This window comes from Littorina saxatilis, linkage group LG9, assembly GCF_037325665.1.
Source record: "Littorina saxatilis isolate snail1 linkage group LG9, US_GU_Lsax_2.0, whole genome shotgun sequence".
NCBI lineage: Eukaryota > Metazoa > Mollusca > Gastropoda > Littorinimorpha > Littorinidae > Littorina > Littorina saxatilis.
This window is the reverse complement of record NC_090253.1, coordinates 54,974,272-55,001,017: the sequence shown is the minus strand read 5'-3', so window position 1 is coordinate 55,001,017 and position 26,746 is coordinate 54,974,272. Positions and strand designations below refer to the sequence as shown.

The 26,746-nt window shown below is 41.5% G+C and overlaps 2 protein-coding genes across 8 annotated transcripts in view; both read left to right on the top strand.

Annotated features, from left to right (window-relative positions):
* LOC138976478 (citron Rho-interacting kinase-like) overlaps nucleotides 1-7,731 on the top strand; it is a 76,287-nt gene extending 68,556 nt beyond the window's left edge. For 5 of the 6 annotated variants that reach the window (XM_070349328.1, XM_070349332.1, XM_070349333.1 and 2 more), the window contains 4 exons: nucleotides 3,304-3,384; nucleotides 3,936-4,017; nucleotides 5,148-5,324; nucleotides 5,781-7,731. In XM_070349328.1, coding sequence (XP_070205429.1) covers nucleotides 3,304-3,384; nucleotides 3,936-4,017; nucleotides 5,148-5,324; nucleotides 5,781-5,919 — 479 coding nt within the window. In that variant the 3' untranslated portion in view covers nucleotides 5,920-7,731. The remainder of the gene's footprint in view (nucleotides 1-3,303; nucleotides 3,385-3,935; nucleotides 4,018-5,147; nucleotides 5,325-5,780) is intronic. The other variant, XM_070349329.1, reaches the window with a different exon arrangement.
* A 2,976-nt stretch (nucleotides 7,732-10,707) lies between these two features.
* LOC138976473 (syntaxin-like) lies at nucleotides 10,708-25,597 on the top strand. 2 transcript variants are annotated; one of them, XM_070349323.1, is made up of 4 exons: nucleotides 10,708-11,139; nucleotides 16,542-16,589; nucleotides 23,828-23,908; nucleotides 25,451-25,597. In XM_070349323.1, exons 1-4 carry the CDS (start codon nucleotides 11,107-11,109, stop codon nucleotides 25,565-25,567), a joined length of 279 nt encoding a protein of 92 aa, XP_070205424.1. In that variant the 5' UTR covers nucleotides 10,708-11,106; the 3' UTR covers nucleotides 25,568-25,597. The 2 variants fall into 2 exon arrangements, with proteins under 2 accessions (XP_070205424.1, XP_070205425.1); XM_070349324.1 differs by lacking the exon at nucleotides 16,542-16,589 and having other exon boundaries at nucleotides 10,712-11,139.
* Nucleotides 25,598-26,746: the final 1,149 nt, after the last annotated feature.

Here is a 26,746-nt window from a genome sequence, read left to right as displayed (position 1 = left end):
TAGAGAGGGTAGAATTGAGTTCGCCGCGAACAGTTCGCCGCGAACATAGCGTTTCCTACAACATGAAAACCTTTTGTCTCTGCGCGAACAGATTGTTTTCTCTATGCAACGCACCTCAGATGCCTAGCTTACCTTCGCCACCAGGGGGGCACCAATTCTCGGTCCCTCTCCCTGTTAGCGGAGGAGATTCTGCTCTGGTGCCAGACCAATCAGGTCCGGATGTCAGTCCAATTCGTTCCGGGGAAACTGAACGCCCTGGCCGACATTCTCAGTCGGGGCGATCAGGTTCTCCCCACAGAATGGACCATCGCTCACAACGTTCTACAGCGTCTGTGGGCAAGGTGGGACCGTCCTCTGATCGATCTGTTCGCAACTCGATTCAGCGCTCGGCTTCCCAGGTACGTCAGCCCCTTTCGAGACACGAATGCGTTCCACGTGGACGCATTCACTCTCTCGTGGAGGCTCCTCGATGCTTACGCCTATCCCCCGACATCTCTGATTCCGAGGGTACTGGCAAAGTATCTGCAGGAACGGCCAAGACTGATTTTGGTCGCGCCTTACTGGCCAACAGCTCCGTGGTTTCCAGATCTTCGCGGTCTCACCCACGTAGACCCTCTACCTCTGAATCTGGACGGGGGAAGTCTGCTCCAGCCTCGATCAGGCCTCCCTCATCCACGTCCAGAGAGTCTGTGCTTGACCGCATGGCTCTTGTGCGCTCCAAACTGCTTGCACTAGGATTGCACAAGAGTTCAGTAGAGTTTTCCTTGAACGCTAAGAGGCGATCAACTAATCAGCTCTACGACTTACGCTGGAGAGCTTGGGCCTCCTTCGCCTTGTCCAAGGGGATAAAGCCGCTTTATCCCTCAACACAGGACTTGGCCAACTTCCTGGTGGAAGTGTATCAAAAGAAGAGTCTTTCTTCTAAGACTCTTCTTGGATACAAATCTGCCATCACTTCCACGATTGCGGCTGCTACTGGTCGCAGACCTGAACACTTGATCAGTTCCTCCCTCATCGCTAATGTCCTTTCGGGTATTAGCAATGCAGCGGTGTCTAAACCTCGGGTTTCATTTCCCAAGTGGGATGTCTTCCTGGTTCTCAAACTCCTGCGTAGCAAGGAGTTTGAACCCCTGGCAGGCATTAGTATCAAGTTCCTGACTTTTAAGACTGTGTTCCTCATCGCTTTAGCCACTTGCCGTAGACTCAGTGGTATTCAAGCTTTGAGTGGCCTGGAATTTGACATTGAGTTCACCACACATCAGGTGACGTTGGCTTTCCTACCAGACTTTCGAGCCAAGAATCAGAATGCCTCGGAGTTGTCCAAACCAGTAGTCATTCAAGCCTTGGCTCCCACTCTTGAACATGATGACCCTGATCGCTTCCTCTGCCCAGTACGTGCCCTTAGAGTGTACCTGGATAGAACACGTAGCTTTCGGTCTTCTAAGCGGTCACTGTTTGTCTCGCTTAATCCGAAGTACCAATCGGATATTTCTAGACAAACTTTAGCTCGTTGGCTGACCTTGCTTATCAAACAGGCTTATGTTCATGCTCAAGTGGATGTGGTCCCTGACATCAGGGCACACGAGATTCGGGCTATCGGCTCCTCGTTGGCGCACGTGCGGGGTGCCTCGCTCCAAAGCATAATGGCGGTCGCGTTCTGGAAGACTCCAGCCACGTTTATTAACCACTATATGCGAGACTTTTCCAGTCTCAGGCTTGACCAGTCGTATGGCATTGCCAAAGCAGTGGTTGCCAGCATGGTCACGTCAGTCTAAGGTATTTTTCTTGGGTATATTTTCTTTTACGGTAGTACTGTTCGAAAATTGCCTGGGTATCTTAATCCTTGGATTTAAGTGATTTTGATTAAGGAGTTTAATACTCTACATATCACCCTCACACCACTCTGGTATTCTGTGCAAGAATAGTACTGTCGAGGTAAGTGTTATATTGACTGTAAGGCTTCTTTTTAAGCCTACTGTCTATATGATACTTACCGAGACAGTACTATTAGAGTTTCCCTCCCGCCTCCCCTCTTGATATGTTATGGGCTTTTTGAGGGTCTGCAGCTCATAAAGAAAGAGGACGCGCCACCTACATCCTGTAAGGGGGAAGCACTCGGACAGTGCTTGGGATCCACGGTGGCGCATGGTTATGGGAGATAATTGTACCCACGCAGCGTTTTGTCCAATTTTTTCGGCCTATAATAGATAATGTGCAAGAATAGTACTGTCTCGGTAAGTATCATATAGACAGTAGGCTTAAAAAGAAGCCTTACAATAGCCGCCATTTATATGTATTTTTCTAGAAAACTGTAAACACCACTATAAGCATTATGCTTGTTGTTGTTTACTCTATATGCGTTTTTTTGACTCACATGCGAAGCAAAAGTGAGTCTATGTACTCACCCGAGTCGTCCGTCCGTCCGTCCGTCCGGACGTCCGTCCGGAAAACTTTAACGTTGGATATTTCTTGGACACTATTCAGTCTATCAGTACCAAATTTGGCAAGATGGTGTATGATGACAAGGCCCCAAAAAACATACATAGCATCTTGACCTTGCTTCAAGGTCAAGGTCGCAGGGGCCATAAATGTTGCCTAAAAAACAGCTATTTTTCACATTTTTCCCATTTTCTCTGAAGTTTTTGAGATTCAATACCTCACCTATATATGATATATAGGGCAAAGTAAGCCCTATCTTTTGATACCAGTTTGGTTTACCTTGCTTCAAGGTCAAGGTCACAGGAGCTCTTCAAAGTTGGATTGTATACATATTTTGAAGTGACCTTGACCCTGAACTATGGAAGATAACTGTTTCAAACTTAAAAATTATGTGGGGCACATGTTATGCTTTCATCATGAGACACATTTGGTCACATATGATCAAGGTCAAGGTCACTTTGACCCTTATGAAATGTGACCAAAATAAGGTAGTGAACCACTAAAAGTGACCATATCTCATGGTAGAAAGAGCCAATAAGCACCATTGTACTTCCTATGTCTTGAATTAACAGCTTTGTGTTGCATGACCTTGGATGACCTTGACCTTGGGTCAAGGTCACATGTATTTTGGTAGGAAAAATGTGTAAAGCATGTGAGTCGTATGGGCTTTGCCCTTCTTGTTGTAAATAATGCACAAACGTCGAATAAAACAGTTTAAACCAAACGAGGTCATGCTTCAAAGAACACAATGCAGAGCATTGCTGTCCAGGTGAAGCAGTGATTGAATTAAAAAATAATATTCATGACGTTGAACAAGATGTGCTAAAGAGTGTTTGACAAACTGTTTTGATTTGTTTTCAACAGAGTTTGGTGTGTTTGTGGACCACCGAGGCCAGAGGAGTCGCCAGTCAGACATCAAGTGGAGTGGTCTGCCCCTGTCTTTCTGTAAGTAACGCAGTAGACTGTGTGAGGTTGACTGTCTCACTGAGTGAATCTCAAATGGTGGCTCTTCTTTCAGCACTGTGTGATGTCATTTTCACAGGGTTAATTCTGGACTCTGGGCATACATCCTTGGCAGTTGGGAATCTGTTATCAACAATGGCAGTGCACTTGCATACATTCATACAGGCACACACACACACACGCACGCACACACACACACACACACACACACACACACACACACACACACACACACACACACACACACACCACACACACTCACACTCACACTCACAAAGTGCAAATGCAATCACATGTGTGCTCACATTGTTATAAAGTAATCCATGTCGTAAGTTCCTGGTCAAAACTTTTTAAAATTCCTTTGTTTTGATTCGGAAAAAGATTGGTTAGTTTATCAAATTGTTGCTCAAAATGCGTCCGTAAATGTGTAGTGTGCGCTGTGTATATCGCGCATTAGCATGTGGATCTTTGATATAAATATGTGTGGGTGATCCCAGTTTGGTTATCATTGATATAATTATGTTTGATTCCAGTATACACTGAGCCCTTCTTGTACATCACTTACTTCAACTCCCTCCAAGCCACAGTGGTGCCTACAGACAAAGAACAAGTCAAGTAAGTCATGTCCACTTACCTGTCTTTTGATTACCTTGTGCGCATTATTGGAAAATTGTATTGCCACGGATTTCTTGAAAAGTAAATTGACTTCACTTTGGATTTTGTGCAAGCTTTTCTTCCACTCAATAATTAATAGTGTTCCCTTTTCTCGGATGCTTGTTGAGTATTGTTGTTTTCATGATGGGTTTTTGGCTCACGTAAGTGTAGCCTATGCGATGCTAAACTTTGTCTGTCTGTGCGAGCGTGCGTGCGTGCGTGCGTATGTATGTATGTATATCTGTGGTAGAAACTTTAACATTTGAAGACGTCACAACATTTGAAGACGTCACATTATGACGTAAGAGGGTTAGACGTCACGCGAAGGAATTACTGAAAGTCTCGGTCATTGTTATTTTGCCGAGCGGGCCGAGACTAGTTTTTTCTTCGAAATCGGCCATTCAGATCTAGATCTAGTGTCTCGCTTTCTTGCACAATGTCACCTATGCTTACTGTGTGTGTGTGTGTGTGTGTGTGTGTGTGTGTGTGTGTGTATGTGTGACGGAGTGATTGAGTTTGTGTTACTGTTTGTCGATTTCTTACGTGAGCCTTGATGGCTTCGCCTCTTGTTTAAACAGTATCTTGAAAGATACAAAAGAATTATGGAGTATGGTGTTTCTGTACAACCTAGTGTAGCTCAGTTGGTAGAGCACTGGACTTGTGATCGAAAGGTCGCAGGTTCGAATTCGGGCCGGGACGGACACGGGTCAACTTTATGTGCAGACCCAGAGACGGAAGCCATGTCCCACCCCCGTGTCATCACAATGGCACGTAAAAGACCTTGGTCATTCTGCCATAAGTGCAGGTGGCTGAATACACCTAAACACGCAGACACCTGGGTAGCGCGACTCCGTTGCTGCTAGCTTTCCACTGGGAGGAAGCGACCCGAATTTCCCAGCGATGGGACAATAAAGTAATGAAAATGAAATGAAAATGAAATATAATTCCACATCCAGATATGCTATTTTTCCTTGTGCTAGATCCTTGTAAAAATGCTGGCAGTATAAATCATGCTTTCAGACATTATTCTTTATTTATTGCAAGCGCAAATTTCACACTGAAGGTGACACATAGTGTTTTGTTGTATCCAGGGGCTGTCAGACAGCAGTTGATCTCCCAGCGCCACGCAACCTAGGCAGAGCGGAGGAATGTGGCGCCATCTATGTGGCCAGCAGCAGTAACGGCATCACCGAGGTCATGTTCCTCCGCGCCCGCGACCAGCGCAAAGAGATCTTTGACAGCGACGAAGAGAAAGAGAACATGACCAGGTGAGCTTGAACCTTGCGCTGCCTGTAGGACGTTAGCTGACGTCCTGTTTGACTTGCTTTAACAGGCAAGAAATCGTTCAATAAATGATAACAGAAGAAGAAGAAAAACAACAAACAAACAATGTGTGTGGTGTATTCATTTCTGTTGTCACCTCAGGTAAACACTGGTAATGCTTTGTATACAAATATGTCCTGACAGCAAACAGGTTAAAGGGATGCTGTCTGCAATCAAACAAACATGTTTCTTTTTCCGTTTTTGCTGAAAACTGCATTTTTGCTTGAATTTTAAAAAAAATCCACATCACATGCAAAGAAGAAGGGAGAGAAAAAAGGTTTGAGTTGAAAAGTGTTTTAGTTTGCCACTTAGGTCACTTCACAACATCACAAGATTTGTTAGAACACAGAAGCAAGTTGCATGGTTACTTTGGTCTGTGACTTGACCTCTACATTTCTCAGTTGCAGGCAAGTGCGGTTCGCCCCTTCCCCAGACAAGAACTACAACGGTGGATTCACGGTCAAGACCAGCGTTTCTCTTCTCTCACTGGATAGTATTAGTAGTGCCAGCACTTTCACCAGCGTGGAATCTACGCTTTGAAATCTACACAGTCTGCGTGGAGAGGGATGCTTCTGGGCTGAATCTGGCTTTCAGTAGCACTTGTATTTTTTATTTGCTGGCGAGGAATACGGATTCAGACTGTCAGTAACACTGGTATTTTGCTGGTGAAGAACATGGATTCAGACTGTCAGTAACACTGGTATTTTGCTGGTGAAGAACATGGATTCAGACTGTCAGTAACACTGGTATTTTGCTGGTGAAGAACATGGATTCAGACTGTCAGTAACACTGGTATTTTGCTGGTGAAGAACATGGATTCAGACTGTCAGTAACACTGGTATTTTTGCTGGTGTGGAACAAGGACTCGTACAAAACTGTACAGACGTGAAAACTGAGGCTACAAGGATGCTTTTAAACATTGTGGCCGTTCTGAAGGTGAAATCCACGTAACTGCAACTCAAGGACAACATACTGACTGAATGCATTCACACTTACAACCATACTCAAAAGTAAGATGTTGAACGAGTTAGTGTTTTTATTGTGTTATGGATGGTTGTGAATATTATATTGTACTCCTACCTTCGCATGGCGTTTCGTTTAACTTGTGGTACAGAATCTCTCTCCATGGAAAAGACAATGCAAAACGGGGAGTGAGAAAATAGTGAACAAACTAACAAACGCCTTCTATTTTCAATGCTGCACGGATCCTACAAGTAGCCAACAGATTAGTGATCAAAAACTTATCATAAGACACTGCATTGTTGGGCTTCTTCCGGAAATCCGGATTCATAATGTCTGTTGTGACGGTTTTTTGGTTGTTAATTATACAAATCCTTCAGCGACTGCCCCCCCCTTTAAAATTCTTCAGGATTCATGACATTTTCAGTCCCACCCATGACACTGCCAGCTCAGCTACCCAGACATTTTCAGTCCCACCCATGACACTGCCAGCTCAGCTACCCAGACATTTTCTGCAGACAGAAGTCTACAGTGAGCGTCCAAGAGGTTGCTTTTATTCAGCTAGCACGGCTGTACATGTAATATCCTCTGCAAGCTTGACATATCAATCATTGGTTCTGGTGCTGTAGTATTTAAATTTCAATCTTCACACCGTCTTGTTGTAGGACATGTGGAAGTTGAGGTTTTTAAGTTGTGTTGCAAACTGAATGTTTCACTTTTAAAACAAGTGTCATTGTGCAAGTGAATGTTATTATCATGCCTGCTCTTAGTTCGAAAGCCATCAGTAAATAATAAAGAAAGATTTCTCTCTCTCTCTCTCTCTGTCATTTGAATGTATGTGATGTAAATTTTGTACATATTGTATGTAAGTTATTAAAGATGCAAATTCATACTTAAAAGGGCATCCGCATGACTGAATGAACAGATTTCAAATCTGCAAAGGTCGGACAGCAACTCTTACAATTTGTTTCTTTAACAAGTGTTTGTGTTTTTGTTTGTTTGTTGTTGTTGCTTGTTTATGTGTGTGTCTTTTCTGTGTGAGGTTGAAACAAACAAGCTGCTAAATAAATCATGTTAAAAAAATGTGCATTTGTGGATGGGGAAGTTGGTGGTTCGTCAAAGTAAACTGTCTTCTCGTCATCAATGTACCTTGTATAAACAAGGTGTAAATGCTCTGCACATGTAATCTCTTGTCTTTTATTCAGACATTTCAGGGCAATACTGACGTGCTGAAGTATATCTTAAGGCCTTCTGTCATTTTGGGGCTTACTCTAATGCTTCATTTTGATGCGCTTACACAAATTCATTCTTAAATGAATTTCTGTTGTGAAAGAAGAATGCATTAAAATGTCAAAAGCGCTGTAAATTAAAACTGAATATTCTGAACAAGAATGGGTGTCTTGTGTTCCTCTGTAATTCACTGTTTCGATTTTACTGCATCAACATACGTATGCTTGCACACATGCAAAGCAAGTATGGCTCAAACTTTTTCTCACATGTACACAGACAATCACACTTACACAAATACCTAAATAACCATATGGAACAAGCTGATGCAATGTATAGAACTTATTTTCAATTAGATGTCTCCTGCATGACATTGCATTACCTCCCTTCACTTTTCACTGGGCACACAGGACCATACACACATGTACACGCCCTGGATCGTGGAACGCCTAGTGGTGTCCACCGCAGGCGCTACACACGATTATGTCCCCCGCAAGACCAACCACATGGTAGGTGTCTCCAAATTAATGCCTTAAAATAGTAGATAACCAGACTTTCTTGTATTGAAGTTTATATCAAACTGACCGGTACTTTTTTTTGCATTGGATCAGCCAGTTTTCTTACCATTTATACTCTTGTGTACTACATAAGAGAAGAAATTTCACCAAGTCAGGTCAGAAATACTGTCCCCCACGTTAAAAATGATAAAATAACACAAAGCACGGTTGCTTGTCAAAGTCTAACTACTTGTGGATACTGCTTTCCATGTTTAAGTTTCAGGTTAGTTAAGTTTAGACTCATGATGGGTACAAAGATCAACAGTGAAATTTGACGGGGTAAGATCCCCCGCAGCTTGGGGGACCTTATCTGGTGTCTGCGGGGGACCTTACCCACTGAGAATCGAGTACCACAAAATAACGCTAGATTAGAGCAGCTTATCCGCGATGCTGGTGCCCCAAAACGCGCATTCAAGTCTGCAAGGTATCGAAGATTGAACTGTGAGTATTAGAATAGTGATTCAAATGGTAGTTCTGGGTTAATTTGTAAGAAATTGAGACCTCTCTGCGTAATTTTCATTGACTTGAGCAGAAATTCGAACGCCACTGTTCACGAGTACACAACAAGACCTAAGTAAAATATTGTACTTATAGCCTAGGCAATTCTGCTTCGGAATATCTATAATAAATATTGTGATCTGCCATAAAATACCTTCACAGGGCAATTCGTTTGCGATATATCAACTGCTTCCGCGTGCGGGGGATATAATCGTGTGAAGCACCTGCGGTGGACACAAATAGGCGTTCCACGATCCAGGGCGTGATGTATGTTACATACACACTGATGCACAGAAAAATATTTAAAACAAAAACAGATACAGTGAACAAAGATCTTTATCTATAATGGCTTTCCTGAGTATGCTGCATTACCCCTTGGTTTTTTTTAGTTTTGTTTTTTAAACCTCAGTTGCATGCAGGTTTGCTACTACAATTATTTTGTTGCCTTATTAAGTTTTTGTTTTTTGTTTTTTGTTTTTTTGTGGCTTGGAGCAAACCTTCTTCATAGGTCTTTTCTTTTCTCTGTCAAATGTGTACATTTTTAAATCAATAAACCTTATCAGTAAACTAATATGTTTAAATAAATAAATACATAAAAGTAATCATAACATAAATTTACTCCTAATGTTTAGCTCAGTTTCCAATAATACACCCAAATCTAACTTTTTCCCATATCTAAATTTTCCAATGGTCATTTTGGTAATTAAAATACAATAATTCACAAAGTGAATATAATCACTTTTCAAACTTTCCCTAAAATAACCCAAAAATACATTTTCTTCATTCAAAATGATGGCAACATGTATTTTCTTATACACAAAATCTTTACATATTTTCCAACCCTTCATCACCTCTTGGCAACTAAAAAAGAAATGTTCAAGGGTGTTCAAGGGTGTCTAACTCATTACAAACTTCACACTTATTCGATGTTCGTAATCCCATTTTGTTTAATAAAATATTGGTTGCATATATTCTATGTAATAGTTTCCAGTGCAGCAGACGTAATCTTTCTTCTTTTGTGCATTACCCCTTGTTATACTTTCAATTAAATACTGGAGGTCACAAAATCTGAAGTGTTTTTTTCTGAAAACCCAAGCAAAAGCAGAAATACTTTTGAATAGGATTATGATGGTGAGACTGATGTCGGATTTGATGTTAGAATGGATGAGACATAAAACATAAGACACGATTTTTTTTCAACCATATGCAATACACTAGAAATATTGCCTGCCTTGAGTTAATTCAGTGCATTCAAACAGCAAAATACACGCACACACACACACAATGACACACACGCACACAATGTGTGGGTGCGCTTCAGATACTGTTTTCACATCGTGTCCACTTAAACTGTAGTAAAATTCAGCTAGCACAATATATCTGCTGCTGCTCAGGGCTGCTTTTCTCTACAAACAAAAGCTGTTACCCTAAATCTTTCTGAAATGTTTGCAAATGTTCAATTAAAGAGGGTGTGTGTACAAACAATGGATACAAAAGATTTACTGCCGTCACCGCGTACAAACTGATCAAAATCGCTTGCTAATTCAGTGATAGTTATGGGCGCTGTGGCGTGGTGGTAAGACGTCGGCCTCCTAATCGGAAGGTCGAGGGTTCGAATCCCGGCCGCGGCCGCCTGGTGGGTTAAGTGTGGAGATTTTTCCGATCTCCCAGGTCAACTTATGTGCAGACCTGCTAGTGGCTTATCCCCCTTCGTGTGTACACGCAAGCACAAGACCAAGAGCGCACGTAAAAGATCCTGTAATCCATGTCAGAGTTCGGTGGGTTATAGAAACACGAAAATACCCAGCATGCTTCCTCCGAAAGCGGCGTATGGCTGCCTAAATGGCGGGGTAAAAACGGTCATACACGTAAAATTCCACTCGTGCAAAAACACGAGTGTACGTGGGAGTTTCAGCCCACGAACGCAGAAGAAGAAGAAGAAGAAGTGATAGTTATGAGGTAGAGAATGAGTCAAAGTGTACTATGACGCATACGTGCATGTTGTGTCGAAACCGCAAGAAGTTGTTTGGCCACGCCCCCTTTTTGCTACTCAGCCGGCGTTGCTTCACTCATAGAAATCCGCTATTTGTGAGAATGACAGAAGTTCTTCAGGCTTTCTACCTCCGAAACACAGATTTGTCCAGCGTACAGCAGGAAGAACAGCATGAACAAGAAAAGATAAATGCGTGTGTCTTTTTTTCTCTCCTTTCGATATCGCTGGGGAATCCCCACGCACTGTGTACAATTTCTTCCCACCAGACGGCGCTGCGCTTTGTTAATCAGGCACCGGAAGCAGAAACCACCAGCCGGCCTTGCGCAGAAATGGAGTGATCGTAGTCGCAAATATTAAAATTGTATTGATTTGATCCCTGTCATTTGAGCAACGGTTGGGATTCCTCTCTGTGAGCGATATATGGCCTGTATACGGATACTGTGGATTTGCTAACGCTCGCTCGGATTGTTACTCTGATTGCTGCATGAGAAAATGACGAAGGATCGCTTGGCTGCTCTGAAAGCGGTAGGTGGGATGGTGTGCGATTGCATGTGTTGTGTGTGTGTGAACTGGTCACCCCTCTCTTTCTCTTGCTTTCTCCCCCCTACTGTTTTGGACCCGTCCCCCTTCAAAGTGTGTGATGCCTCCCGTCCCTTTCACTCATTTTTTCGGCCTTCATTGATAAAAGTCCCCGTGAAAAGTTGGTCGAAAACTCGCTTTGCTCGTACATGTTGACATCCAGTGCAAAGTGCCCCTCCCACCCCGAAGGCCCAACAGCTTTGATTTGCTTGGTTTGCCTGCCGGGTTTCGGTGTTGATAAATCTCTATGCTCTCGTGCCATTGCACGCTACTCGCCATTCAATCGATGGGATGCCGATCAATCCCTCTGGCCCTTGTGGCGCCTTACACACCAATGCTTAGCTCAGATCTACATCCACTGACTCGGAGTGTGTGGTTAATAAAAGTAGGAGCAGTGTTACTCGGGACCAAACATCAACCAACCGAACAGCTGCAGACCCAATTTCTGATGTGATGCAAGAAGCGGTGCTGCTTTGACCACACACTTCTATCACCCCCTTCGCTTATTGGCTTCTACTTTAGTTTGCTGTAATTAGACAGTATGAGTTCGTTGCATAATGTAACATATCTTCACATGTTATTTTCACAGCTTGTAAGCGTGCACACATTGTAGCATCCATTTGTGTGTTTAGTTGAGCAGTGTCAGTTCATTAATCATTATACATTCATGTATAAGATGTTTTAAACACCCATGTTACTCATTCCCAGTAAACCTGTTTTGAAACTTGTAAGTACTACTAATAATATATATATAGAACTGTATTGGTACATTAAACGGAACGTGGTTGAAGTTAAGTCAGTGAGGCGTACAAATTACAAACAACATTCTTATAACAACAGTTTAGCCAAGCAACCCATGCACTTTAAGTATTAAAACTGAGACAGGTATGAACTGTAATGACTGAAAAATGCAGTGTATATTTGTATTATCATGGTCATTGCTATTCTAAACCTCTCGACACAAGCAGGATAGAATGAACAGGGTGAGATACTTGAGTCATACATTTTTGATAAAAGTTAATCTCCTAATCCTAAACCATGAATTACTCCATGGTTGTGCAACCTTTGTTTGCTCACTCTTAAAACACTTGGACTCCCTGGCTTGTACTTCAGTTTGGGCTTTCAATTGTTTGGATTTTGTCCTGTAAATGTTCAATCCGACGAGTGGCCATTAAAGGTAATTCATACTTGAGTGCTGTTTCACAATCTTGTTAGGTGCAGCTACAAAGTTATGAATTATGCAGATTTATGAACAGTGTAGTTTGTTTTGTAGAGGATCACAAGATTATAAATATAACCTTCCTGGCTTACCTATACTGGGCAACAGGGGCTGGTACACGCTTTACTCCTTGTGTTTGTATACATGTATGTGTGTGTGTTTGTGTGTTCAACTCTGTCTGTGTGTGTCTTCATCTTCAACCGTTAGGCAGCCACAATTGTTTTATTGATCATTCTGAACTGTGTGTGTGTGTGTGTGTGTGTGTGTGTGTGTGTGTGTGTGTGTGTGTGTGTGTGTGTGTGTGTGTGTGTGTTATTCCCCCTTGTCATTGTGGTGAGAATGTTGTTACCAACAGCCAGGCTTAACATTGACAGAACCAATGCATCTGAACTAAAAGTGCATTCAAAATTACAATTTGTTGACACAATGACAGTGACACACTCATAACACAGGCAGTCATTTAGAGGACATGCAATTGTGTTAGAAAATATTAAACCCAATACTTGTAATGCCCATTTTTTATGATGCACTACAGACCTTTACTCTTATTTTTAGTTTTAGTAACACTTGAAAGTTTTTGCACAGCTGTAGCTCGTAAGCCATGATACTGAAGTGAAAGTAATTGACTGTGTGTTTGATATATTATATAGAATGACAAAATGAGATCTTCACATTACCATGGCTAAGTTATTGGCCAAGAGATCAGTTTCATGATCAAAGCAGAAACTGTGTACTCAGAATTTATCAAGTTGTTGATCAAGAGATCAGTTTCATCATGATCAAAGCAGAAACTGTGTACTCACAATTTATTCTCTAGTGGCAGTTGCTTATGAACTCATTATTGAAGACAAACAGTGGATGTATACCCACGTGATGTATGCATTGTGTCACTGTGTCAGACTGCAGCACAAAATCATCCTGTGCAGTGTTAGGGATGTGATTGTAAACATACATTTTGTAAACTGTGTAAGTGTAATGGTATAGTGGGTGCAGGTGTGAAACTATACAATCTATCTGAATTGTCATCTAAAACAGAGCGCTTTTTGTTACAGTGAGGGAGAAAGTTTCCACAGGAGTGGGTGTGTTCAGATTTATCTTTGTCACTTTGACAGTATGAATATATGCATGTGCAAGGAAGTAATTAACTACAATGATAATGAGTTCAGGCCTGCTGTTATTGAGATTTAGAAGTTGTTGGCTTAACCCCAACAGGAACTGAGTGTTGAATACATTCTGGTTCTGTTTTGTCTTGCAATTGTCATGAAAAACTGTGAAAAAGATAAAAGAAGCAAGAAAAGGCACAGTGACACCCATGTTGGTACGGATGCACACACAGGCATGCACTTGCATACATTTGGAATCAAAGTCAAGAGAGAGAAGGCGATGAATGTAACTTGTAAGACTAAGAAGCAGTGGGTCAGAACAGATGCTCAGTGACATGCTGGCATTAACATTGACTTCCTTTGTGGTCATTTAGAGGAGCAGGAGAAGAAGCAACCACAGTTACATTATTGATGCCCAGTCTAGATGGTACAGTGGCACCCAGCTTTTAAGACCGACCCCCCCCCCCCCCCCCCCCCAATTTAAGACCTCCCCCTTTTAAGACCTTGCTTTTTCTGATTTTCTGTTCATAACCTCTGTAAATTGACCCCCATTTGGGCGGGGATGTAGCTCAGTCGGTAGCGCGCTGGATTTGTATCCAGTTGGCCGCTGTCAGCGTGAGTTCGTCCCCACGTTCGGCGAGAGATTTATTTCTCAGAGTCAACTTTGTGTGCAGACTCTCCTCGGTGTCCGAACACCCCCCGTGTGTACACGCAAGCACAAGACCAAGTGCGCACGAAAAAGATCCTGTAATCCATGTCAGAGTTCGGTGGGTTATAGAAACACGAAAATACCCAGCATGCTTCCTTCGAAAACGGCGTATGGCTGCCTAAATGGCGGGGTAAAAAACGGTCATACACGTAAAATTCCACTCGTGCAAAAAACACGAGTGTACGTGGGAGTTTCAGCCCACGAACGCAGAAGAAGAAGAAGAAGACCCCCATTTTAAGCCTCTCTCCTCTTTAAGACCTGCATTTCTCAGATTTTTGGAGGTCTTAACAAGGTAGGTTCCACTATAGTGACCATTGTGCAGCCATGCAGTGTGGCTTATACACATGTCTGACCCGTTGTAAGATCAAAGCAACACAGTTTGGACGGGCGCAGTGGCATGGTGGTAAGACGTCGGCCTCCTAATCGGGAGGCCGTGAGTTTGAATGCCGGTCGCTGCCGCCTGGTGGGTTAAGAGTGGAGATTTTTCCGATCTCCCAGGTCAACTTATGTGCAGACCTGCTAGTGACTTAACCCCCTTCGTGTGTACACACAAGCACAAGACCAAGTGCGCACGGAAAAGATCCTGTAAATAGTGTAATCCATGTCAATTGTCAGAGTTCGGTGGGTTATAGAAACACGAAAATACCCAGCATGCCTCCCCTGAAATCGGCGTATGCTGCCAGAATGGCGGGGTAAAAAAGGTCATACACATAAAAATCCACTCGTGCTAAAAACATGAGTGAACTTGGGAGTCTAAGCCCATGAACGAAGAAGAAGAAGCACATGTCTGACCGTTGTAAGATCAAAGCAACACAGTATGAACGGGCCTTTGTCTTTGACTCGTGAAGTCTTCCTCAAAAACGAAAAACAACAACACATTAAAGTTTTTTTAATTTTTTTATAGTTTGCTTTGTTGACTTGGGATTCCCTTGAGGAAATGTCCCAAGGACTAAAAGTATAACAAAACTGAAATTACTACAAAATACAATACAATGTAACAACAATAACATATTTTCCGCACATTCACAGTTAAGTTGCAAGAGGTTTTCCACTTTCAGTTTCAGAGGCATTTGTTTTGGGGAAGTAAAATTAAAACTGGATCATAAGGTTTGCATACAAATCTTCAGCAGTTTATTTTGTTCACAACTGAAAAGAAGCAAGAAAATCCAACACATAGTGTGTGTAGGTGTGTGTGTATGCATGCATTTATTTTGTGTGTAGTCAACCTGAACTTTTTAGTACAATAGTGAAAAGATTATAAGTTGCTGTGCGCTACTATGTCCTTTAACTCTTTATCAGTTAACTAAATTAGTGAACAGTTTTGTTTGCTCTAGTATAGTGTAAATGCTGTTCTAAGACTGAATAAGACTTCCTCTCTTTGAAAATCTTTGTAAAAATCATCGTGTTTCCGCCTTGGTAAAAAAAAAGAAGGTATATTGCTTAATATTTTACCCTTTTAGTACTCTTTTTCGAGACCCACTTTTGCAAATATTGCAGGTCTTATACATAATACAACAGAGGAAATGCTGTTTACTGAAGTTAAAACAAACACTAAAAGAAAAAGAACTCCCATCAATTTTGTCCAGAGTTGATTAGATCGATCGCCCAATGGCTTTTGCTAGGGTTTGTTTGCACTACGCTTACCTACATTTAAATGCTGTCAGAGAGAGAAAAAAAGGCTTTTATGTAATAAGGGTAATTCACTAATTGTTTGTTGCTGTCCAGGAGATTTGTGAAAGCAGTAATAAATTCCATTCCATTTCAAATGCTGGTGCCCTTTTAATCAATAAGGAAATTAGGAACGCTTTGTCCTTTTAATCAATAAGGAAATTTAATTAGGAACGCTTTGGTTAATGTAGAGAAAATGAAGTGGTACCGACAATGTTAGAGGATCTGGTATACTTCATATGACCCACCCACCCAATTACTGTACATTTGTGCAGTTTTGAAAAGTCGTGAAATTTAAGTTCTGTCACTTTGATATATATATATACCTCATATATTTCATCCTGTACTAATGCAGCATCAGTGTGCAGAATTCCACATAAAGTGTAATTATTTTTGCACTTGAATTTTTTATTTTTTTTATTGTTGTTTTGTTAATTTTATATGCTTGTGCATTTTGAGTGCAGAAAGTTAGCAGTGCAAAAACACAATCAAGCATTTAGACTCTTTCTGGTGCGTTTTTGATGTTGACTGTTTTTGATTTCTAATTTTGTTTCAGTGAAATTGCGAAGTAATTGGCGTTTTGTCAGTATGTCTCAGTTTTGTGATTGCATCAATTTATGTGTGTTCATTTTGATTTTTGCTACTTAAGTCCGTAAAGAGGAAGAAGCATGAGGATGATGAAGACTTCTTGATCGAGGTATTTTATTGAACTGAGTACAGTTATTTGAGTTTTGGTTTGATTAGATTTCTCTTTTGTTCAAATGATGAAGAAGAAACAAATTACTAAGTGGAACATCACCACTGTTCAGTAATGAGTATCATCCCCGCTCACTGAGCAGGTAATGCAGAAACATTTGTTTCTTTTTCATCATCTTCATCATCATCTTCATCATCATTTATCAGTTACTAGAGTTAGTGTTTTTGTTCTGTTCAGTTTGTCGTTCCAATGCTTGATTTTTCTTCCTAGTTTCGATTGATTCATTTGTCTTCAAATGTGAGGGGAAAAGGACAGTTGAAAACAGTTAGTGTTGGAAGTTCAGTTGGAAGTTCAGTTCATTTTGTTTGTCATTGCAGCTGTTGGATTTGTTGAGTTTGGCGTTGCTTTGACTCTGAGTTCCATGATTTTGTCCCATTTCATTTTTGTTCCTCAAAATAAATTTGGATGGGAACCGAGGCATTGCACACGTGGGCACAGTGAACCCCTTGGTGTTAATTAGGTCACCCCCTTCTCTTCTTTTAATTACACCCCAAAATATGAGTTGGTTGATTGGTGACGAAACTACCGCTGACTGAAACGCTGACAGTCTCTTGAATTAGCTCTGCTGATGTGTACATCATATTCTGTGAAAGGAGAGGGGAATATTTTGAGATTCATTCAGTGTGATTGATGAAGACTTCACACAGGGCTGGTTCAAGAAATGCCGAAACCTTCTTCCTTGACACCAAGGAAGCCACCACAGACTCAACCACTGGCAAGTTCCTGAATTAGCCTTCTAGGGAAGTCACGTCACACACTGAAAGAAGAGTTGAATATTTTGAGATTTATACAGACTGTGACGAGGACACTCACACAGGGCTAATTCAAGAGATTGCCCAAAGCTCCTTCCTTGACGCTCAAGTCAAAACCCAGGGAGATTGACTGCTTATTTTTCTCTGCCCTTCCCCACCCTTTCTGACTTCAGTCCTGTCTCTGCTCTCTCTGTCCTCTCTACTCTCGGTGCCAGAGGATGGTTCTGGGAATACTCTGTGGACTGATTAGGGAGTCGTGGGTTTATTTTTGCCCTGCTTGCTGTGTCTGTTTGGCTCTGGTTATAGATCTTTCTGTCCCCTGTCCCCTGGTCCCCTGCCTACCTGTCAGTCACTGTGTGGCGGCTTAAAGGCGCCGTATTTCCCAGGTAGAGAGGCCAATGTCAGCTAACCACAGATCTGTCCAGGTTTGGGAACAAGGGCATCCTTCCATTCAGACACTTACCAGAAATCTACAGCTACAGCTTCACTATTTTCTGCACACAGTTGGACATTTTAGTTTAATTAATGTTGAAGATTGACGTTGGTGTCAAGATCAGATTTCATAAAAATGTCCTGCTCTGGCAGAGAGCAGCCAGACTAAAGATTTTTGGTATGAGTCCAAGTGGAAAGATGCTCTTATTCCTTGCTAAAACCTGGAGGGTTGTATGGTGATTTACTATTATAACATGGCCTGCTGGGGAAGGTACCTTTAAGTTCTGGTGCTCTCCCCCCCTCTCTCTCTCTTTCTCTCTCTCTTTTCCCCCCATTGTAGTGGTGGTGGTTGTGGTTCATTAATGTCTGTTAGGTAGATGCATCAGTTGTCATGATATTGAAGACCTGATGGGTGACTGACTGAGAAAATCTTCGTTGATGTTTGTGTGTGTGTTTGTTTGTTACTGTTGATGTCATTGCATATTTTCCCATCTGTCTCAGTGCCTGTCTGTCTGTCACTCTCTCTCTCTCTCTCTCTCTCTCTCTCTCTCTCTCTCTCTCTCTCTCTCTCTCTCTCTCTCTCTCTCTCTCTCTCTCTCTCCCTCTCTATCTCAAGCAATTTATTAACATGCATTGAAGCACATTTTGATATTTTATTGCTCCAGCTGTTATTGACATCAAGCAGGTTGAACTGGTATCTGATATATGATTGAAGTTTTAAAATGGGCTATTAAACCTTTGCTATTCAGTGTGTTACCAGTTGGTTTTAATGTTCAAAATGCAATTAATGCCGAAGTGACTCACATTCTTTTCTCCTGCTGTCTAGCCCTCTGCTTTAAATGCACTTTGATTTATAAAATATCTGTTGTGCTTTGTGAAAAGAACTCATTGTTCCATCTGAATGCACTTGAAATGTAAAGTGTCTATTATGAAGCATTGTTGTGACCGAGGAAATCAAGTCTCATACAGATTAACAAAGAAGGTCACAGAACAAGCTGGCAACCGCATACATTGTATAAGTGAATGTTATTCTGTGTTTACTCTGTCTGTTGCAACTTGAATGGAAGCATTTTGTAATTTTGGAATAGCATAGAAACCGAAATATTTGTGTATAATACATGATACATGTACATGTATACTTGTAGTTTTCTCATGATCTGAGTTTAAGGATTATGAAACTACAACAACAAGGTTGATGAAAGCAGAAATCTACTTGATAATAGCATGGCTAGAAAATTAATTTTAAACAAAGGTGTGAAAAACATGGTTTGTAACTTTTGTAAAGGCTGCATTAATATCTTTTGTTTATGATGTCCCCCAAGTCTCAGCTCTGGAGATGTACATCACACAGAGGATATTTTCTTCATGCTCTAAAAACATTTTGTTCAACCTCTCAATCAAAATAAGTCTGGTAGAGGGGGGGGGGGGGGGTGAGAATGATTAATCTGTTTATTGAGAGCTGCCCTTCCTCTCTGTTATATATATATATCGCCCCATGAATAAATGATAATTAGCATGAAAAGGAAACTGTGCCATGAGAGCAAAAAGTACATGCATGGCCTCACACCTACCCCTCACCTCTACCCCTCATTCAATTCTTTCTTTCTTTATTTGGTGTTTAACGTCGTTTTGATATGTTATGATATGATATGTTGACAGACTGGTACTTAGGCTGTTGAGCCTTTGTCTGATCTTTTGATCAGTTGCTATCCTAGCCTAACTTTGAGCTAGGTAACCTACACGATCTTTTGACTGTGGCCTATCCTATCAACTTTTTCTTGGCTGGTGGGAATTTGTAGTGAGAGGCATACTGACATTTGGGCTATACATATAGTCTTTCAGTGCATTGTCCAAGCGATTTTTGAAACTGTTCATTGTCGGCGCACATTCTTGTCCAAGGAGTTCCATGTGTCTATGATTCTGTTCGTGAAGAAAGATTGTTGGAGAGCTGTTCTGCATTGTTTCAAACGTTCAAGGTTATATCGGGACGGGGCTTCATTCACTCATTGAACAGCTGATTAGACTGCTAACAAGAAGAGAGAGTTAATCCAAAATGCAGGCAAACCTGTAGTACATGCCAGCGACATGATAATGATTTTGACCTTTACTCTCTCCAGTCTGTCCTGAACACCCCCCCCCACCCCCTCCAACCTCCTGACATGATCAGAGCCACACATAACAGTCAAGTTACCAGCTACACAGGCGTGTGCACCAAGCATGGGAATTGTCCGCCGAAAGGCAAATTTCCGCCGAATTTTTGTTTTGTTCCGCCAAAAAGGAAAAGTGTCCACCGAAAAAATGAATGGGGGAGGCAAAAATGGTTGTAAAAACTGAATATAATGGCAAACTTGGAGCTAAGATGACACCAAATTACACCAGTTGGGTTCTTTGGAGAAAAAAAAATTCCGCCCAAAATGCCCCAAAACTCCCAACACAGGCGGAAGGTATCGTCCACTGGACTACTACTATCACAGAAAGTAGTCTCTCTGTGATAGTAGTAGTCCAGTGGACGATACCTTCCGCCTGTGAGCATACACAAACACATGCATGTAAGTATACAGACAATAACACACACACAAACACATAACTCGCGCAAAAACAAAGACACAGAGACATGCACGCACACACACACACACACACACTCCGCTCACACACAAACACACACACACCACACACACACCACACACACACACACACCACACACATACACACACACACATACCACACACACACACACAAACACACACACACACACAATTCTCCAGGAAGCTAGAATACTAAAACCTTAACACCACCATGATTAGCCCAGTCTGATTTATGATACAGGCAGCACAAAAGCAACAATGGCTCCCAGGTCCAGTGGCCAATCAGAAAATAGTCAGACAGCCAGAGGGAGGAAAGTAAAATGAAATTCTTTCAGTGTTTTCTTTCGGGAGAGAGGACAATTCATTATCCCTATCCTGATCAAGCACCAGGGTTCTCTTTCCCCTGGGAGGATACCCCCACTTGTTTGTTATTTGAGCAATCCATAACAGCTAGCTGGGCCTGGCTTGTCAGTGTTTTCAAGCGCTGCTTTTATGCATGCATGGTCGGAGGTTAGGACAAGGGTGGTGGATTCTGAGTTATCAGTCAGTATCTGGTTATCAGCACTGTGGAATCCCCCTTTTAAGACCAAAACAAAATCTAAGAAAATCAGGTCTTAAAGATGAGGGAGTCTTAAAATGGGGGTGAATTTGTAGAGGTTATCAACAGAAAGACTGAGAAGAGAGGCTCTTAGTCTTATAACAGAGGGAGTCTTAAAATGGGGGTGAAATTGTAGAGGTTATCAACAGAAAGACTGAGAAGAGAGGATCTTATAACAGAGGGAGTCTTAAAATGGGGGTGAATTTGTGGAGGTTATGAACAAAAAGTCTGACGGGCGCAGTGGCGGGGTGGTAAGACATCGGCCTCTTAATCGGAAGGTCGAGGGTTCGAATCGTGGCCGCCTGGTGGGTAAAGTGTGGAGATTTTTCCGATCTCCCAGGTCAACTTATGTGCAGACCTGCTCGTGGCTTATCCCCCTTCGTGTGTACACGCAAGCACAAGACCAAGTGCGCACGAAAAAGATCCTGTAATCCATGTCAGAGTTTGGTGGGTTATAGAAACATGAAAATACCCAGCATGCTTCCTCCGAAAGCGGCGTATGGCTGCCTAAACGGCGGGATAAAAACGGTCATGCACGTAAAATTCCACTCGTGCAAAAACACGAGTGTACGTGGGAGTTTTTGCCCACGAACGAAGAAGAAGAAGAAGAACAAAAAGTCTGAGAAAACAGGGTCTTATATCAGAGAGAGTCTTAAATTGGGGGGTCTTGAATTGGGGGGGGGGGGGGGAGGGTCTTAAAAGGGGGGTTCCGCTGTAACCCCTAAGTTCACATGAAACTCAGCGAGAAAATGTAATCTCTCTTTTGCTTTTTGCAAGCCAAATTACAGAAATTGTTGAAGCTCCTATTTGCGTATTTATGCCAGACACATACACTTGAGGATGTGACTTTTTAAGCATCAATACAGGTTAATTTTTATTTTTTTCATGTTGAGTTAAAAGTTTATTACGAGTGCTGTTTTTCTGCTCTGCCTTTTTTTCATTCTTTCTTTCGTTTTCTATTTTTTTTTCAAGGGGAGAAAATTGCCATGGCGTTTGTAATGATGTGTACTATTTTCAGGGACATTTGGACAGATTTTTATCCAATTATGCAACTCATTTTATACTTTTGTCAGATTAACATTTCCAGCATGCTTGTTAAATTTATTTCACCACAGGTTCCTACAGTATCTGGTAAGTATCAAGTACATGTACCATGCTGAAAACTAACAGGCAGTCCTGATGCACACCAAAACACTTTGATTATTCTTGAAACTGTGTGTGAGTGTCAGCGGCATGGATGTGACAGGGGAGGCTACCGCTCCTTTCACAGCAGACTCTGCACCCGAGTTGTTGGCCTTTAAAAGTCAACACCAGTGGATTGTAGAATTCTGTTTGTGATGGGGTCTGGTGGTTTCCGATTGTCTGTATGTTCATGGAAACCTTCGGGTTTGCATAACAGTTTTTATAGGGCTAATAAATTAGCCCTAACATTTTCAATCCTGTTTGATTGCACTTCGCTTCCCGAGGTAATCGTAGTGTTTCGGCACACGGTTACAATAATTTCAAACTAGATTAAAAAAAAGGTTCATGCACTATGTGTGACTGATGGTGGGTAATGTTCCGTGATGTGTCCCTTATTCATCTGCTGATGGCAATTACTTGAAGCAGTTATGTTCCATGAACTTCAAAAAGAGTAACAGAGGGAATACAATTCAAAGTGCAACAATTATATTTTTCAAACAAAATAAAATGTGCTTCTGTTGTGTTTAGATGTCTTGTCTGCAAAATGGGGTAATTTTCAGCTAAATTGTTAAACACTCCAGAATCTGCTGTTGTAAATCAAAGATGGCCAACTCCCCTCCTTCTCTGAATGGAAGTAATTTCAGACAGCATTCTTGAGTGAGTCAATTTTCTGCTTCAGTTTGTTGGAACAGAACATGGTTCCTCTCTCTTGCAAAACAAAAATAACTTGAAACAGGAACATTGCAGTGTTGTTCCCAGGCCTCGGTCATCAGACATTTAGCATATTTTTTTGATTTGATGCATTGTTCTGACCCTAGGCTGGTCTTCTGACACAGCATTTTTCACATCCAGGACATTTTGACCAATACATACTTTGAATGCAGGTCCAACTGACTTAGCTATTGTCTTATGTTTCTGGGAACAACACTGATATTGAATTTGGGACACAGTCATTGAACATTACTCTCAGGCCAAAAAAAAAATAGGTCTGTTTACGGTAACCCGACCGACCCTATTTTTTTCGCGCGACCCTAGACTTTTTTTTGGCATTTGGGGGGGAAAAAAAAAAAGGCAAAATAACGTAAAAATATGGTTTTTTGGAGAAAAAAAAATCCCGACCTACCGACCCTATTTTTTTGGCCTATGTTACCGTAAACAGACCTATTTTTTTTTTTTTGCCTTATGTGCAAAAGTGATAAAGCTGCCGTAGCAGAAGATAATATTGTCAACGTTGTTGTTTCAGGCGCAAAGTGATGACGGGGATGATGTTGATAAAGCTGCAGTAGCAGAAGATAATATTGATATTGTCAACGTTGTTGTTTCAGGCGCAAAGTGATGACGGGGATGATATTGATAAAGCTACAGTAGCAGAAGATAATATTGTCAACGTTGTTGTTTCAGGCGCAAAGTGATGACGGGGATGATGTTGATAAAGCTGCAGTAGCAGAAGATAATATTGTCAACGTTGTTGTTTCAGGCGCAAAGTGATGACGGGGATGATGTTGATAAAGCTGCAGTAGCAGAAGATAATATTGTCAACGTTGTTGTTTCAGGCGCAAAGTGATGACGGGGATGATATTGATAAAGCTACAGTAGCAGAAGATAATATTGTCAACGTTGTTGTTTCAGGCGCAAAGTGATGATGATGACGGGGATGACGTTGCTGTCACGGTTGACAGCAGCGGCTTCATGGACGAGTTCTTTGAACAGGTAGGTCACAGTTGGGTACATGCTTTTGCTGAGTCTTCTTGAATGTTACAATGTTTGTCTGAGGCTTTGCTTTTATGTCTTGAAACATGGAGAACTTATGTGAATCCGCACCTGGTATTGACGTTTTGTTTTTAATGTTTCGTTATGATCATATTCATGCGTTTCTGTGCTGTGTATTTGTCAGCCATAGAGTAATAGACCCTATCAGTATTCCAAGCTCTCGCAAACTCTGGCAAACTTCAAACCATAGAAATGCATGTAGTACAGCTATCTCGCGCGAGCTGTGAAAGCCTTGCGACGTTCAAGGCATAACAAAGAGCGTACTGTCTTGAGAATATCTCGCGACGTTCAAAGCATAACAAAGAGCGTACTGTCTTGAGAATATCTCGCGAGAGCTGCTCAGATACTGAAAAGGTCTATTCAGGGAGGCGCCCAAGACTTAAAGGTACAGCCCTTCTTGTGTAAAAGATTCGGCTCACCACCACAGATCTGTGCAGGCTTTTACTTGGGATAAGGTTGTACCATCAACTTTACAGTCATATCAAAGAATTAACAGTATGGATGCTTTCTGAGCAGAATTGGAGTTTTATGTGAATTAATTTCTTAAAAGTGTCAATCTGTGAAGTTAATTAATAAAAAAATTCCAATTCTACACAGGAACAAGTGAGGCTGATGATTGTTGGTATGTGTACAAGTGGAGGAATGGTCTTATATTCCATGTACAGGCCTCAGCAGATCTGAAATACGAGCAGAACTGTGTTTACTGGAAGAACTGCGCCTTTAAGTCTGTATAGACAGCTGAAATGTTCAGAAGACCTGGTGGCAATGACAGCACAAGTTGCGCCAGGCAGGTAGCAGTCGCCACAGACGACAACAAAGCTGACCTGCATTTTTATTTAAAGTTGTTGGGAGACCTGGAAAAGGGTAAACAATTCCCTTTCAAGTGTACTTTTTGAAGAAAAAATTAACCAGAGGGAAGCTAGGAATTGAAGTAAATGGAAATCAAATTAGGTACACTTGGGTATAGACAAAGTTGTTCTGTACTTATCCCTCTATCAAAATATACATGTATAGTCTGCGATCCTATCAAAACATACATGTATCTAGATTGCAATATAGTTAAAAAAGAAACATGTTTCAGGCAAACTGCTAACAGGCAATATTACCACCGTTTGGCAATAGCCAAGGCCTAAAAAAAAAATAGGTGTGGTTACGGTAACCCGACCTACCCTATTTTTAGGGGCCGACCCTATAACTTTTTATTACATTTGTCAAAAAAAAAGAAAAAAAAAGAAAACGAGTGCAGAAAACGCAATGAAAGCGAAATCGCCCGAGTCGCACACTTATTTCCCTGTCAAGTAGGTTTAATTTGTACACATTAGAAAAAAAAGTTTAAAAAAAAAAGTGATTGCCTACCTTCCTACCCTATTTTTTTTGGCTATGTTACCTTAACCACACCTATTTTTTTTTTTTGGCCCAACAAACAGAAAGGGTTTTGAAGCCCTTTATTATTCTTAAATTTTCTACCATTGTTTGTTTCAGGTTGACGAGATCCGAGAGATGATCGACAAAATAGCAGCCAATGTGGAGGAAGTAAAGAAAAAACACAGTGCGATTCTGTCCGCACCTCAGACAGATGACAGTGAGTACACGTGTTGATGTTATTTTACACTTTATGTCTCGCTTTTGTATGTCAAAACCTTTACATTTTGATTTTAGAGAAAATAATCTGCAAAAGGTAATTTTGATTTTTTTTCCCTTCCTTAACACAGTTTATAGTGGTACATGTGATGAAAGGACAGCTTGGGTAGCACCAGCCAAAAGTGTCCCAACATTGGAGGTGGCCTTTCATGACAAGTATATTTTGCTGGAGAATGGGCAGGGGGGGGGGGGGGGGTTAAAAAGGGGGAGTTCCACTGTCCTAGTACACTGCAACTGAAAGAGATACCAGCAGTCAAGTTCCTCACAGCAATAAAATGCAAATGCATTTCCAGAAAAAGGTTCCGCAGTAAGTTTTCAAAGCACTTGCTTTACTAGTACACTTACAACTCTAAGGGATACCATTCACAGGGGCGGATCACATCATTTTTAAGGGGGGGGGGGGTTCCAAATTTCTTTTAGGGACAATTCGACGACGCGAAGCATTTAGTTGAGGGCGCAAAAACGAAGCAATCTGTGCCAAGAAACTTCCCCTAATACACCTTCAAAAAAGTATATTTAGGAAGACAAATTTGGATAAAAACAAGGAAAATTGACCTATCTGATGCAACCTGAGCCAGCAAATTACCCACCTTCCAAAGCTGTAATTTAGAGACAAAGGCCGGCTCCTAGGGGGCCCGGAAAATGTTGATATTACCAAGGAAAATGGAGCAATCTGAGCCATCTGTTTTTTTCTTTATTTTCAATTTTTTGGGGGGGGGTTTAAGTTTTTTTATATTTTTTATTTTTAGGCTACGGGAAGGGGGGGGGGGGGTGTTCCGGAAACACCCCCCTGAATCCGCCCCTGATTCAGAATGCCGACAGCAAAACATTATGTATGCAAATGACATTTCAGAAAAAAAGTTTTTGCCATGAGTTTTCAATCCAACTCACTGATGAAGTCTATTTCTCCAGGGACAAATGGAGGGATGAAGGAAAACATAGACAGGGCATGCTGTCAAACACAAGATGACAGTTTCTCTGTTGACACTGAGTGTGCTGAAATGGAGGAATATGATACTGATAGCTGGGCTTAGTCCATTTATTCCATTGACAGAAAAAAAAAGACAGAAAAAAAAAAAAATTCCATTGACAGTAATGCCCTGGTCTAGTGCAGACCTGCCTACCCTTACGATTTGG

Bases quoted from the DNA above. Each gene is read 5' to 3' on its own strand.
- LOC138976473 (XM_070349323.1), top strand. From the start codon at position 11,107: ATGACGAAGGATCGCTTGGCTGCTCTGAAAGCG. The intron at 11,140-16,541 runs GTAGGTGGGATG...TTGCTACTTAAG, and splicing joins GCTTGGCTGCTCTGAAAGCG to TCCGTAAAGAGGAAGAAGCA. The intron at 23,909-25,450 runs GTAGGTCACAGT...TGTTTGTTTCAG, and splicing joins TGGACGAGTTCTTTGAACAG to GTTGACGAGATCCGAGAGAT.